The sequence below is a fragment of the Scatophagus argus genome, chromosome 2 (assembly GCF_020382885.2).
Source record: "Scatophagus argus isolate fScaArg1 chromosome 2, fScaArg1.pri, whole genome shotgun sequence".
In the NCBI taxonomy this organism is placed as follows: Eukaryota; Metazoa; Chordata; class Actinopteri; family Scatophagidae; genus Scatophagus; species Scatophagus argus.
Window position 1 is genome coordinate 708,793 of NC_058494.1, and position 16,066 is coordinate 724,858.

Genomic DNA, 16,066 nt, shown 5'->3' on the forward strand with positions numbered 1-16,066 from the left:
GTATTGGTCTGTGTGGGTGGGTTTCCGGTAAACTTCAACGTTGAGGCGTCTGTCCTCCTCAGTGTGGACTGCGCAGTCCAGGAAGGCCAAAGTATGGTCTCTGATGTCTTCACGGGTGAATTTGATGCTATTGTCCACTGTGTTGATGTGGTCTGTGAAAGCATTAACTTAACCTGGGTTTTAATCTTAACCCAGATGTCATCCACATACCTGAACCAGTGGGAGGGTGCTGTTCCCTTAAATGAGTGCAAAGCTTTGTTCTCCACTTCTTCCATATAGAGTTTTGCTGCTATAGGGGACACAGGGGAGCCCATGGCACAGCCATGTTTCTGCATGTAGAAAACGTCATTAAATTGGAAGTAGGCGGTGGTCAGGCACAGAACCCAGAACGCACAGATGTGATCTGTGGCGAGATTGGACCTCTCTGGTAGGGTGTTATCATGTTGTAAGCACTTCCTTACTGTGTTCTTACTTCAGCAGCGGGGATGAAGATGAAGAGTGGGACAACAGTTGGTAGGTAGTTGGTAACTTTCCTCTGCTGCTGGTAGGATCTCGCTTCAGTTGTTCATAAGTGGCAGGATCGTCAAGGAGGGTGGTGACTTTGGAATGGTAGTCAACCTTGTTAAGCACAACTGTGCATCTGCTTTTGTCCGCTGGGAGAATGGTGATGTTATTGTTCCATTGGAGGGATGCTAGTGCTTTCTTCTCCGGGATGGTCAAGTTGGAAGGTGGAGGTTTGGCGCTGGAGAGGGCTGCTGAGTCCTTCTGTCTGAGTTGCTCAGCTTCTGTATTGGGGAGCTGGTTGTTCCTTATGGCTGTTTTTGTTCTGACTTTGTCTTTTTATTACAAATTTTATTTCACATTTCAAAGTTGAGGGTATCATGATGAGGGTGGTGGATGCACATTCATATTTTATTTGACTCAACTGTATGACTGACTTTTTACATGAAAAATGTGAATGTGGTAAAAAATTGAATCTTGTGGAATGCGTGGTGCACAGATGTTAGTATTTGTGTTCATGTCACGAAATGTATTGACATTTTGTGTTCTCTTTTCACCTTTGTACTGAATTTAGATGAAAATAGACTTTTCACTACTTGATTCATAGCATCTTCTGTACTATGCTTAAACTAGAATTATGGTTAGCTGTCCTATGCTGAATTTTGAATTGAATCAATTGTGTTTTCCAGATTAAAGAAATCTTATGTTTTATGTTGAGTGGAGGTGTCTTTACAGAGTCTGGTCTATCAGAAGATTATAAGAAAAGGATAAATTCAGCTGCACATATGTGTACAACCCCATAAAGTGTGGTTGTACACATACATCATATGTACAGAAGACTCAACTACTACAACTACTACTACTACAACTATTTGGCAAGAGAGACCTTAATTTCTTTGATTTGTACTGAAACATAATGTTAAAAGAGAATTTTGACATACACCCATAACCTTGCTGACAAGCACTTGCATGATTTCATTCACACATACATCCACACACATTTGAGAAATAAGTTTCAAAAACATGAGAGCATGAGACTGAAATGAAAAAGATGTATAGTATGGACATATATGAAAAGATGGTTTGAAAGATTTAGTTGTGTATTGTTATATGATAAGCCAGAACAGGCACATTAAACCTTTCATTATTTAACCTTCTCATCTTTTAATCTGATCCGTCTAAGACCACCAAATTTACAAACTAATGCTCGACATACCTTACAGCTGCATCATTGCCATTTTATCTATAGGTAAATTGAATGAAGATTACATTCAGATTCAGTAATATCCACATAATGTATTTTAGTCTCAAAAGGACGAGCATATATTGTGCAAATTCAGTACTGTCCCTTCAAGATACACAAATCAGAAACACACACATTCAAACACAGTAAATCGAAAGCCCAGTGACAGATAGAGGACGGCAAGGGAGGACAAGGAGGAGGGAGGGATTTTTATAAATTCAAAGTGCCTTCAAGACTACAAATTGCATTTAAAAAAAAAAAAATGTGTCTAGTCATATAAAGCAGCAGGTGAGCTGTTTGAATCAAAATTTATTTATCTCTCTCTCTTCAAATACAGATGGCCAATACAGGCAATTCTGTAAACAGCACTGACGTTGCAGTAATACATCTTTTACAAACTGTTTACACAGCACCCACAATGTAAATCATTAAATATTAGGGTACAGACTTGCTTTAAGGTTATGCTAAGCTTAGGGTTAGGATTAGGTGAGTAATATTTATTGCTATGGTTAGGTAGCGGTTAAGCCTCTAGGACACTGATGTAAATCTATGTGATGTCCCCAAAAGCGAATGGAATGGAAACATGACTGTCTGTGTGTGTGTGTGTGTGTGTGTGTGTGTGTGACAGAGAGAGAGAGAGAGAGAGAGAAGAAAATTCTTTCCCTCTGTTCTGTCCACCAAAGCATTCATGACAACAATCGTTTTGACAGTTGTAACTCCTCTCAGACAACCCCTCTCTTAGACGTATAATCAGCCGGAGAGAGAGAGAGAGAGAGAGAGAGAGAGAACGTGTGTTGTATTCAAGCTTTTTAACATTTCAGTATAAAATTAAATGTAATAAATGTCAACTGGAAATATTAACTTTGAATCAAAAGATTCTCTTATTTTATTATATCAAGAAATGTTTTATGCAATATTATGTTTCATCATCTTGAACTGTGCATGTGTTATATAAAGACAGAGCTGCAAGTATGACCTACCATTTTGTACATCCAGGATGTGGTGTTTATCCAACGTCCATCCTCCCATATAGGAAGCGTCCAGCTCATAGCCCTGTAAAACAGCTGTTCTCTTCTCCCATAGGATGAGGTCGAGGCAGGACTCGTATTCAAAACCCACCGACACTATAGGACACACATGGAGCGAAGCTAGTTATCCAGCTCTTTCCGTTCACTGCTCAAAACTAGGGCTGGCGCAGTTTTTTTAGTGAGCAAGTGAGCAACAGTTAGTTAACTAGTGAGCAACGGACTTTAAAAATAATTATTATACTTAAAAAGTGTGTGTTAATGCATGACAAAAAATTGTCACCGTTAATTAATTAATGCGTGAACGCGATAATAACACGTTAACTTGCCCAGCCCTGAGAAGTTAACACCCAGTCGTACTCAGAACAAATGGGAAATTTTCTGTGATTCAGGCCAAATAAAAATGCAACAAAATTAAAAACTTGGTGAATCACAAAATCCACAAAGCCTACTTTTATAACATCCACTGACTCCTGTTGCTGTGTGTTAAATCTAAAAGGAATCAAAGATCATCATGGGGTAGACAGAAGGTTAACTGGTAAAGACAGAGAGGAAGGGATGGATGTTTGAAAAGCTAGAAAAGAAAAAACAGCAAAGGTGTTGCATAGAATGTGGATTAGAGAAATGCTACAAATTAAATTTTACAGCAATAAGGGTTAGGTACAGTAATTGTTAATACAAAAATGTATAACCTTTAAGCTGCATGACGATGGGTGCATGAGTTACCAATTATTAACTAGGTGATTCATTTTATATTTCATATTAATCTGAAATATGAAAATAAGATGACTCAGGGGAATAGGGCTGGTGTGTTCCAATATTAAGTATAGTAGGTTTATGTTAAACAAAACTCAGACTTGAGAAGTTAACTTAAATAACATATTTATCATCACTACTAATATATTATTACTTGACAGCATGATTATGTGTCAGTGTCGCCCATTGTATAATGCATGCTGTAATAGGTTAAGGTTTGTTATTGAACTTAAGCCTGACTTAACCTGATGTAATGCATGCCTTGTTTGGTTTTTCACTGCCAAGAACCTCAGACAGCAGATACGCTTCCACGCCTCCACTGACATAACTCATCTATCCTGCTGTATCCATTATTCCGTTATCAATTCCGTTAACCATAAGCCAAAATACAACCATCAGTATTTAGGAAGTCAATTACTTTTGGCAAGAGATACAACAGAATATGCTTTACACAAACAAGCATAGTTTTGGAGATCAGAGCTTTATTCACAATTATACTTCAGCTTGTGATATCCTACATTCAAAGTCTGACGTGGTCTTAAATCTAAAATTTAGGAAATGAGGGCTTAATGGTCTGCAGTTGATTGAATATGCCTGTTGATTTAGACTTTCTTAAGTATTATGCACTAAACATCAGACCATTTCCTCTACTTCATTCACTAACTGGCCTGCACTCTCTCACTATTTTCTCCTTTTATTTTGATCTAAATGAAGAAGACAAATGTTTTTGTCTCTCTAAATTAATTAATTATTCCTGGAAATTGTCCCCTGCTTGTACTTTTCGATGACTTCAACATCCAGACAGAAAAGTTAACATCTGTCTGACAGCTCTTCCCCTTTACTGACCAATCTACTTAACCTTATTGTAAGTGTGGCTGTGTCTTGTTTCTGAAAATATCCAGCCTCTGGGCTCCAGCTGAGCTGCCTCAGCTTCATGAGCTGGCAAGCCTGATCGCAGTCAGTGAATCCTCTATTGCTTCATCACCTCCCGCAGAAGAGACAATAGTGACAGCTGAGACTCAGTGCGGATGTAAATGCACAAGGACCTCAGCTGGGTTTCATTCAAACAGAAGGTCTTCCTCATCCAGGCCTTCAACTTCATCCACTCAGCCACTCCTATCACACCTGGCACATCACACTATGATGTTTTCGTAGCCACCTTGCAGTCTCTTCCTGCAGCCCTTCCGGCCGCAAAACTGTCATTTCACCCAGACTCTGCTCTCTGGTCTCTCAGGATTTCTGGATGGGGTTGTTTCATTCCTGGACAGCACATAGGTGGCACAAAACCTCCAGTCTGCCATTAAGGATTCAGAAGCCCTGTCCCAGTTACTGACGAAAGAACTAAACAAAGGCTACATAATCAGACTCTTGGATTCTCCTCCTTTTCCAGTGTTTTACACAAGTCCTGTACACACTGCTACCAGGAAACAGTCAGGAAAGGAAATATTAATTATATATATACGGGTATATATAAACAGATGTCAGATGCCAGCCCATGCTTGTCCCTCCCCTTAAGGAGCTAGCTCTGTATTAAGCTTAGGGCCGTTGCACAATTATTTATATTCTGCTAGGTTCAGTATGAGGAAAGACCTTTCATTTTGCTTGGGTTACTTTTACTTCTGTACTCATTAACACTGTGTGTGCTTTCATTAATTATTGTACTGATGTTCGTCATTTCAAGCCTCAATGCATTCATAGCTTGTTTTCAAGGATTCAGCTTCATGTTAGATGTTAAGATCCCATCTTACCAAGTCTTTTTGCCAATCTTGCAACAAAATTACTACTTAAAAGAATTTCTGAACAGACACCCCATCACGCTTACCATGTTGCATAATATTATAGCTCTTCATGATGGTCTGTTTTCCCCCTACATTGATACATTTCTCGTCAATATATTTCTGTTAGGCTTCTATGGGTTTTTAAGAATAATGAATTCACTTCTCCACCTAATCCATTTAATCCTACCAGAGATATCTTTAACTCTCCACCCTAACCGTTATAGTTTATTTCTTAAACATTCTAAACTGAAGGGTTCCATTGTTACTACCTGCATTGATTCATCGTTTTGATACTTTAAAGCCATGGTAAAATATATTTGTCTCAAACACCCCTTCAATTCGTCATACCGTCTCTTTTTAACCCAAGGAGAGAGACCTGGTTCAGCTATTACTTTAAAAAGGTTCTTTTCAAGTGCAGTCTATCACCTCAGCAGTATTCATTTAGAATAGGCACAGCTACCTCAGCTGCAGTGCAAGGAATCTCTTTAGCTTCTCTCCAGCAGCTGAGCCACTGATCTTCTTCTACCTGCATCTTCCACATCCGACCTGAATCTGCTTCCGTTCTGGCTGCTCAAAGATCCCTGAAACCTTAATATTCCTGTAAGTCATGCAGGTAGCATTTCTTGTATTTTGCCTCTGTCCTTATCTTCTCCTTTTCTGATGTTTTTTCTATTCCTTGATCCATTGTTCAACATTCTTCCTACTTCACCCCTAGTCTTCATCTCTGATGGTTAATTTTTAAATTTCCCTGCATTTCGATAGATATCTTTCATCTTGCACTTCTGTAGTTTCAACCCCTGAATCATTGTTAGCCATTTTCTCTTTCACAATAATGGATAATATGCCCATATTACCACCCTGTATCAGCATTTGCCCCCTTTTCGCATCATAATGGCTATCCCCCTGCATTTGTTCAGCCATTAACTCTGTTGCATTATCCTTCTGCATTAATGGCCAATCCCCCTCATTTTTTAAGCCACTGATTTCTAGTTCATTTGCATTACCCCTACATCATCTGGCTTATTACCCCTGGTTTTCTGAATAGCATTTTTCCCCATTCAGTTTTTCATCCCCCATGTCGTCACTAATACCCTGCATTTGCCAACCGTTCTTGCTTGCATCATTATTTGCATTTCCCTCAATCATTTTGGTATTTTGCAACTTCTCTGGAGATAACTGCCACTTCTATTTTCTCAGCGTTCCCCTTGCACTTGGCCTTATTCTCTAGTGTTTATAGCCTAACACATTTCTCAAATGCTTTGAACTGTGCTTTTCTCCCTCTGCTGGTCTAGCACTGCATAGCCAAGTATGGTATACTTTCTATGTTTGGGGGAAAATCTTCATAGGGAAGTAGGTAGGTAGGTACTTCATTCAGTACTTCCCCTTCAGAGAGTATTCTGTGGTGATCTTGTTCCTGCCTGGGTCTAAGCACCAAAGTCTATTTCTTCTGTTCTCAATAAATTTATTTTGCTTGAATTATCTCATGCACTTGTCGTTCTTATTAGTCTCTCTTGATTGGGATACCCTCTAACCAGTCACAAGCCTGGGATGTCTTCAATCATGTGTTGACACCACCAGTCCTATGTCCACCTCTGTATCTCCTACTAGCTTTTTCATCTCTCTCCCAATGAACCTCCCGTTGCCCGACAGTGTACCTTCTTGACCTTATCAGTTCTCACATTCTTTGGTCTATTGTTCCTGACTCCCTTCCTTTACTCATCAACACATCAGTGCTGGTGTTAATATTGTCATTTCTTATGAAATTCACAAAAACCTGAATTTTATGGGTTAAAAATGACTGAACATGATGTCAACAGTTTTAAATCATCCTGAATCTTGCAAGACGAATGCTGACACAGTCATTCTTCAGTGGGAGTCTGAGAAACCACACTCATTTTTAAATATGCGATTGATCAAAGTTTGGAGGAATTTCCCTTTTTTGCAAGCCCTCTACTTAGTATATCTCAGTTTGGACTTTTGATGGCCATAGAAGCATTACTGGACTGCACTCTTTCCTTGGATGATGATCCAATGATAAATAATTGGGCTACAACTTTGTACTGACCCTAGTTCAGCTGAAATGCTATCAGCTGTAACACACATACTATAAAGTTAAATAAATGTGCTCTGACTGACAAATCTCCGGCAGACTGGGGGAGACTGACAGCAGATGCTCATGGCTGTTTCGCTGTGACTACCAGCTGGTTGTTCCTGCTACACTAAGCTGTGACCCATCTGTCACACTATCAAAGTCACTCTGGTAGGTGTCTCCTTACTTAATGCATTACACACTACGATGCAACAAGGCCGTGTCCCCCACAGTGAATCTCTGCTGCATTTTTTAAAATATGCTGGGAGGAAGGAAAATTTGGAATTATTGCAATTACACATTCTCTCCTGAAGAAACCCTCTTATCCCTTCTGATATAAAAATAATACAGAATTGCCTCTCTTCTGTCATGTCTTTTCAAAACCAATTATTTATGCATATATTGACAAAAAAAAACCCTTCTTGACCCCACTATTTTGAATTCAAAGGAGGCAGTTCAACTAAGACTGCCCTCCTTGCTGTTACAGAAGAACTACACTCCACTAGCTGAAAGGGAGTTTATCAGATGCAGATAATAACAGCATAAAAACATATTTTTTCTTTATTTTCATTATGAATAAATGTTGATTGCACAATATAATGGCTATAAAATAATGGGACCATCAGCACTGCTCCCTGTAAACCTCACTTTTACTATACCATTCTTTCTACCAGCAGGCAAGAAATTTCCTTGCAAATGAACGTTGACTGGTGATCCATTTAGTAGCTGTACAGTCCAGTAACTTCCATAGTGCCTATTTTTAATGAACACCACTACATTGACCACTACAGGCATTTCCCACCATTCTTCTCTAAAATTCTCCTGTTTGTTCTGTTTGGCTTTGCTTTTACTCACCAACTGCCTCAGATAGTCCATAGACTCGCTGGCCATAGGCATCTGTCTTGTCCCAGATAAAGGTGTAGGACAGATTTGGTTGGGCAGGAAACCATTTCTGGAAAAGGCGACCCACCACTGCCACCATCAGGTGAACCTATAGAAATACCACCAGACACAAAGGTCACTGAATAGTATGCCATGTTTCATTAATATGATGCACTGATGCTAGTTAGTTGACTAAAACTGTTAATAGTTGCCACTCTGATATGCAGGATCATATCATAGCAGGTTTGAGGAAGCTTTAATGGTATTACATCATACTATATATCTCACCTTCATCAGATTGAATGGAATTGATGTCTGTGTCATGGTGACTTTGAGGACTGGTTTATATCCCGGAGCTCTTGAGCTCAGATAGATCAGGTTTAGATCACTGCCTGGTATTGAGGTTTCCTCTTGTAAAACCTGCAGAAGCACAAAAGCACAGAAAACACATCATCTAACACTATTTCACTGTCTCACTGGTATCTGAAGAATCATATTCATAGCGAATGGATTGCAAATTGGCATGCAACTTCATATAACCCCAAACAGTATTTGCAGTGAGAATGCTCTGACTGCTGAGAAAAACAAAACTTACTACATTTTAACTCAGTAAACTGAAATTTATGAATTAGAGCTGGTTGACATGACATATATAATCAAGCAATGAGGATCAGGCTTTATATGTATATGAATGTTAAGGAATGCAAACTCTGCTCAACCTCAGTTGCATATTCTAGATAAAAATATTTATTCAGTGTTCTTTATTGGGCCTTAACCTCACATTTAGGCGCATGTTGGAAAAAACAGAACTGGCATAAATAAAGGATTTCAGGTTGTGGTTAAACAGAGTGTCTCCACTCTGTGTGTGTGTGAGTGTGTAACATACATGTTTAACTACCATACATGTTAAATGTGCTCCACTTAGAGAATGTGCCTTGTGTATTTTTGATGGAAGCAGTGCCAAGCTGCACTACGCAATTTAACCTGTGCTGTAATGCAGACGCAAGAACAGCACAGAGCATATTCTCAATTTTCAACCTGTACCTAACCTACTCACAATTGCAGAGGCACAAAATCAAGTATACATGTCAAGACCAACAAAATCCAGCATGCAAAACGTCCCTCTTTTGAAACAGTTCCCATGGGGGAGAAAGCCCTGTGGCAGGTGGGAAAAAACCATGTCACAGATGCAGTGTCATAGAACTGCATCCAGAGGAAACAAAGCTGTGAATATGAGCTTTAAAACAGACTCCAAAGACAATTTCTAGAATTTCCATTCTCTGATAATTATGGTACCTTTGTGGCTTCCAGAGATTGGTATTCAGTCCCACAAATCCTGATAATGGGTCCCTTTTAACAATAACTTTTTATTTTATTTATTTATTTACATTTTCCCACAAGATATTTTCTAAAACCGTGCAGGTCAATGACAATGATGAAGATGAGTCTGAGATGCAGTCTGTGATCACAGAGACATCTACATGAACTGTTTCATAGGTCATGTAAGACATTCTGGAGAAAAATTGTTGAGTCTCATTCTCTGGTCATCAAATACCAATGCTAGCAGACTGAGCCACCAACCCAGAGCATCAGTGTTTGTCCAGGACACTGAAATCTTAGACACGCGGACCAAGATCAATTTGTTGGTAAGTCAGAAAACCAGATGCTTTCACAGGAACGTGAGATCCTGCCTTGAAGGTTTCATGGATGATTTGATTGGAATGAAAACAAACACATGCAGTCTTTAAATAAAACAAAACAAAGTTTTCTTATTTTAGCAATCTCAGGTTTTGTACAAAAGGGCCAGAGGTTGTAAATGCAAGGATAACCTTGAGAAAGAAGCACACTCAAAAGAGATCAGGAAGAAATATCTAAGAACACAAAACTAATCTCCTCAGGAATGATCCATTTGCACTGTTCCAATATTTTTTTCTACTGGACTACTGCCTTTTCATTAGCCGGTGTTCATTACAGATCCATCACCTCTCCTTTAAGACTGCCCTTTTCAGTTCCCTCCTCTCTAATGGACTCAGTTCTGCCAAAAGCTAAGGAGAGGTTTTTCTTTTTCTTTATTGCAGATAGACAGGCACATACTGTATGAATAAAAAACACTTATGGAGCATTGGTTCAGGGTTATAAAATATAATAACAGACATGGAGCTCTGTCATCTGTTTCTCTTCCTCTGTAGAATGATTAGCACAAAGTGACAATAAAGAACCACACACACTCATACAATCTGGTTGTATTCTACTCTCTCAGTCACTTTGGGATGCACACTGCCACTATAGCTGTTTCTTCCTCGTCAAAAGACATACGACACACAAATAACGTGGTGTTTTGTATATGCATGTACAACACAGAGTGAGTTTTCTTTACTGGCCAAGAGAAATGTGTTAGAGTTAGAGGGAATCAGGGCACAGAGTTACGTGTGTGTGTGTGCGCGCAAGTGTGCATTTATGTGTGTGTGATTCTTTATTGTCGTTGTACAAAACGTACAATGAAATTCAGGTGCACTTGAGAACTGAGCTCAATTCATAAAATGTGATAAAAGTGCTATAAAATGCTGTAAAATAAATAAATACTCATTCATTCACTCCAACTCACAAAAATGAAAGGGTACAATTGGCATTCATTGAAAAAGCTAATTTTTGTCCCTTTTCTCGGCAGATGTTGTGACGTATGCTGAAGTTAAGGATGCTGGCACCTAAATAACTTTCCATTCTTCTCTGTTTGAGCAGAGCTCAAACATTTTTCAGTTCGAGTTCGAGTTTGAAAGAGAGACTGAAGTAAAAGATTTATAAGTAACCACTACAACACTGGTCTCTGTTCATTACTGTGCATGTTAAATTCTCAACAGAGAAGGGAAAGAACCCAGAGTGCTCATTCACCCCTGGACAAAAGGGTACGTCTAACTATTATTATGACTCTTACTGAGTTAAACAAGTTATAAAAACAAGAGAAGCAAACTTATCTAATGGCAATGGGAAATGAGTCAATCATCAATTTCTAGCAAGTTCCCCTGCATTAAATGTTGCTAATGCTAATTTGCTAAAATGCTAATTTTGGTGTAAAAAGGGTGTTGCTTTTCATAAGTTTCCAACAGTTGTGTTGAATGGGCTAATGTGAGTCTCATAAAGAATAAACAATTAAGAAATTACACCGATCAGCTTCAACATTACCACCTGCTCGATAATTTGTAGGTTCCCTTCTTGAGCTGCCAGAACAGGACCTTTGGAGGTATTTTGTGGTCACCTGCATCAGAATGTTGGATCCCTTGTGCATTAAGGGGCCAAGTTGGAGATCTGGTGGGAACCCTCCCACAGCGCATGTCAGTGCATCCCACAGATTGTTGATCAGGCTGGGATCTGAGGAGCGTTCAGGCTGTTGTTGTGGTCCTTGAGACATTCCTGAGCGGTGTTTTAAGTACGATATGGGTACATTGTCCAGCTGGGGGTGGTTGCTGCTGACAGGAAGAGCCTTTGCCATGGTGGGGGGTGTGGAGTTGTATTTGGCCTGCTATGTTTAGGTGGGTAGTGTGTGTCAAAGGACACCCATATGATTGCGAGAGCCCAGTTTCACTGCACAACATTACATTGTAAACATGTGATTAATGTTATTCACTTCACTTGTCAGTGGTATTAATGTTGTGGCTGATCAGTGTATTTTTTCTTTGACCGGCCCGTAACATTTCTCTGAAATTGGAACAGTGCCTTCTTCCTGTTACAAGCAAGAAAGGAGTTAGGCAAGCAATGGCTTTATTCATCAACTTATTTTACCACTTCATCTTTATAACAATTGTAGCTATCCTCTTACTGATGGTATTTTCAGCAGTCCAAACTGCATAAGTATTCAGCATACTATTGCATACTACTAAGAATCTAATAATAGGACTAATTAGGAGTAGGACTAATAATAATATTCTACTCAGAAGACTACTATTTTTGACTGACAGGCACTTTATTTGAACCCTTGGCCTGTTTGAGGTTTTTTTTATGTATCTCTCCATATATTATCTCTTTTAGGAGTCACTACATATATAGTTATTTTTAGAAAATTGTTTTTTTATTCATGCACATACATGTGTGTTACAATTTTATAGTTTTGTTTACAATACTGTTGTTATAAGGGACAAGAATTTTTGCAATTCAAAATTGTTGCAACTTTCCTGAGGACCACTCATGCAAACTAAACAAATTCGGCGGTGATATAGAGTGTCATCAAAGCGTTAACATCAAGCCAACTCTGTCAGAGAAAGCCCTCTCTCTCTACATGGGTCCTTGCATAACGTAATATAGGAACACACTTAACATTTTTTTTCTTGATTAATTTAATGATTGTTTTTTTAAGAGAAAAGAAAGATTTATTGACTATATTCTTATTACTTGATGAATGTAACTTACTTTTAAGTGTGAGACTTAAAATTTAGAGTGATAATGATGTGAACTGATTGAAGATAATCTCTGTAATATATTTAATAATCTCTACCAAATGTATTTTTACATGACTGTGGGGCTAGAAAAATAATTAAAACAATTTACAGACTGCAATGGTCTGTTTAAGCAAATTTCTCACTTATGCATAGATATTAAAGCAAATGAAAAAATATGAAATGGCTAACGTCAGATGATGCATGGTATAACTTTACCATCCCCTTCAGAGACAGATTCCTTCCTTTACAGCTTTATTTTGGCAGATCTACATCATTAAACATATGCACGTTTAGTTACTAGCAATTCAAGTTAACTGAATAGCACTAAATTAAATGACACTAACTCATAACGCAAGTTATGAGTTATGGAGGATAATTACAGATATTAAGATATATAAAAATAAAGATATTTTGGATTGAGGTTCATATATTAGATATATGGATATTTTAATAACTTTTCATGAGAAATTGATTGATGGACCACACTGACAGACCAAGATTTTACTTGTATCAAAAGCATAACAACTGGCCATGGAAAGTGATGCAGTTACCAGACGTTCATTTTTACTGTGTTTATAAGACCTACCTGTGTTTCAGGTATTATGGGGCCATTCTCAGGTGTACTTCTGTAAAAAGTAGACAGAGGAGAAGCAACAATGACAGGACTGGGTCTGATGAAACCACTCAGGTCACAGCTCGGAATTTCATTCTCTTCCTGAAAGAGGAGATAAACATATGCCAGTTAGCCACTGAGGCATCATTTTGTTGACTGTGAAGCAATGAGTTCATTAATCAGTTACTCAGTCAGCCAGTGACGTAGAGTCAGTCAGATAATCAAGTAATAATGTCAGTAAATTCAGTAACTGCTTGATCAAACAGTGTAAAAGAATAAGAATAAATAAAGGAATTCTGATTCGGATTCTAAAACAACAAAAAAAAAATCAAGGTTTGAAGTGACTGGAGCGTACAGTGACTATAGTTTCTGTCACATAGTTGATTTGCCTTTTCATAACCCTGTCATGTCAGACAGGCATTTAGGTAGAGAGCAGTGTCACCACTCACCTTCTTCATGACCAGTGTGTCCATTACATAGAATACGTTCCAAGGCACCCACACAGTTCTGTACTGAGTGAGGAATGGAGCCCGCTGAAAACTCAATGTTAGGGATGCCCCCCCATTTGCCAAGAGATCGAACCTTCAGCACACAAACAAGAAACAAACAAATAAACATGTACTGTCTGGTAGAAAATAGATGAAGAATAGTGTCAATACCATTAAATAGAAGGTGGAGTCTAGAGTGAATGGAGGGTAAGAGGGAACTAGTCTATAGATATGATTTAGTGCTTTCCCTTTGTTTTGGTGAATGCAACAAGTGTTTGATGTGTTTTTATGCAACCAGTTAATTGCATTTTCAAGTGGATGTAAAAACTGCTTTCCAGACTTCAACCTCTAGAAAATGAATTACTGATATTTTCTGGAGTGTTTGGTTATATAGGATATATATATATATATATATATATATATTTATACATATACTGTATATAATTTGTTTTATAAACACAATGAATGAAATATAGCCACATGCAACAATAATTGAGGTTCAAGCAGATTGCAAAATATATCAAAGCCTGACATCTTTAGAGCAGAAAACTTGATGCAGATAAAACAATTTTGACTCTAACCCAAATTGTTTTTGAGACGATTGCTAAAAGTTCAACTTGATTATTACAGCATCTCAAGGTCAATGAGTTTTGTAATGCATCTCTTAATTTTTAGTGTTTGGTGTATTTATATATTTTTTTTTCTCATTATGTCATGATGTCAGCTTGCAGTTGGCTACACATAAACACATCTTTTTATCCCGTTTTTTCCAATCAGTCAGCAAATCTGCACTAAGGACAATCAAATATCACTTGATACTTGATTTTTTTTTCCAACACGAACAATGAAAGGAGCTCATTTGGGTAATGTGTGTATAAAGTCTATGAGTTCTAGTTTTAGTATGTGACTGTGAGAAAGGTGCTAGGTCTAGGAGGTCTAGAATCCCTTATTCAGGCAGACTTTATTTCAAATAACTGCACTAGAGTGGAATAATCAGAAGAAGAGTGTAAGGTACAAAGAAAACAGAGGGTTATAAATATTATATGAAATACACACATGCCATCCTTGCGTGTTACAGTGTATCCATGTTCAGGATAATGGACAAATGTCACGTTGACTCCAATCAGAGGTGTTCCGTCAGCTGTCAACACCTGACCTCGAATTATCGACACCAAGCTGTTGAGATAGAGAGATGGGAGCAAGAGGTTATTTTTTTCAAATTAAATTTTAACAGTGCAATATTTACAAAAAATATTGCTTTAAATTTTATTGTTATTAATTATGTTATTAAGGATAGAAAATACCCCCAGTTTATTTCATTTACTTTGCTTTAGTAATTTACTTTACTAAATCCATTTCAGATTCAAACATTGCCCTTTTACTGTAAAACATTTGACAACTGTTACTTTGAAGGTGGAGATTTGATTTTAAAAACCTATGAGAATTAGGGCTGAACAAGTGAAAGCTGAAACTAGTATCTCGTACAGATAATGTAGTTTTTGAGAGAACAAGTATCACCCAAGTAAAATGTCAATGTCGATATCTGTCCTTATGATGAAGGAAAGTCCTCACTGGGTAACTGCCTGAAGTTTATTCATTCAAGTTAAAAAAAACTGGCTCTGTAAATAGATCTGTTACTCTTCCGTGTCAGAAGCATTGATCTGAAGCTCAATTCTGAGGCTGTTTTCTAAGAATAAACATGCCAACTTTTGATCTACTCATGTCAGTTTCAGGCTTCTGGTTTGAGACTTGCCAATTCTGAGTATGGGTATGGATACAGATAATTTTGTTGACTTAGCTGATACAGATATAGATAATGCCGTATTCACCCATCTCTAATGTGAATATAAAGTATAAGACATTTTTATAGAGTAAATGTAACCACCCAAGAGCATATAAAATGAGTAAAACGAGATCCACTGCAGTCGGCTACAATATTTGACCACTGATTTGCCTGGTGAGTACATTTACTTTGATACTTAAGCAATTTTGCTAATTAAACACAAACATTTTACTCACTTACTTGTGACACGGTATTTTTAAATTGTGGTGTAGGCACTTTTACCGAAGTAAGTCTGAATAATTCTTTCAAAACTTCATGCAGTTTCTATGAAAAACTATAGACAGGCTTTTTAAAATAAAGGGCTTTAAAAGTTTGCTAGAGCTAAGAGCTAACTATATACTCTGAGCTAACAGAGAGGAATCCTTATTAGGATTTTTTGCTCATTACTGTTGTGATTCATGTATATTACACAAATAAT

At 37.9% G+C, this 16,066-nt stretch overlaps 1 protein-coding gene across 6 annotated transcripts in view; it reads right to left on the reverse strand.

Annotated features, from left to right (window-relative positions):
- tenm3 (teneurin transmembrane protein 3) overlaps nt 1-16,066 on the reverse strand; it is a 293,504-nt gene that overhangs the window by 43,837 nt on the left and 233,601 nt on the right. For all 6 annotated transcript variants that reach the window (XM_046399608.1, XM_046399625.1, XM_046399602.1 and 3 more), the window contains 6 exons: nt 14,862-14,981; nt 13,767-13,899; nt 13,291-13,419; nt 8,563-8,694; nt 8,248-8,383; nt 2,725-2,868 (listed from right to left, as the gene is read on the reverse strand). In XM_046399608.1, coding sequence (XP_046255564.1) covers nt 2,725-2,868; nt 8,248-8,383; nt 8,563-8,694; nt 13,291-13,419; nt 13,767-13,899; nt 14,862-14,981 — 794 coding nt within the window. The remainder of the gene's footprint in view (nt 1-2,724; nt 2,869-8,247; nt 8,384-8,562; nt 8,695-13,290; nt 13,420-13,766; nt 13,900-14,861; nt 14,982-16,066) is intronic.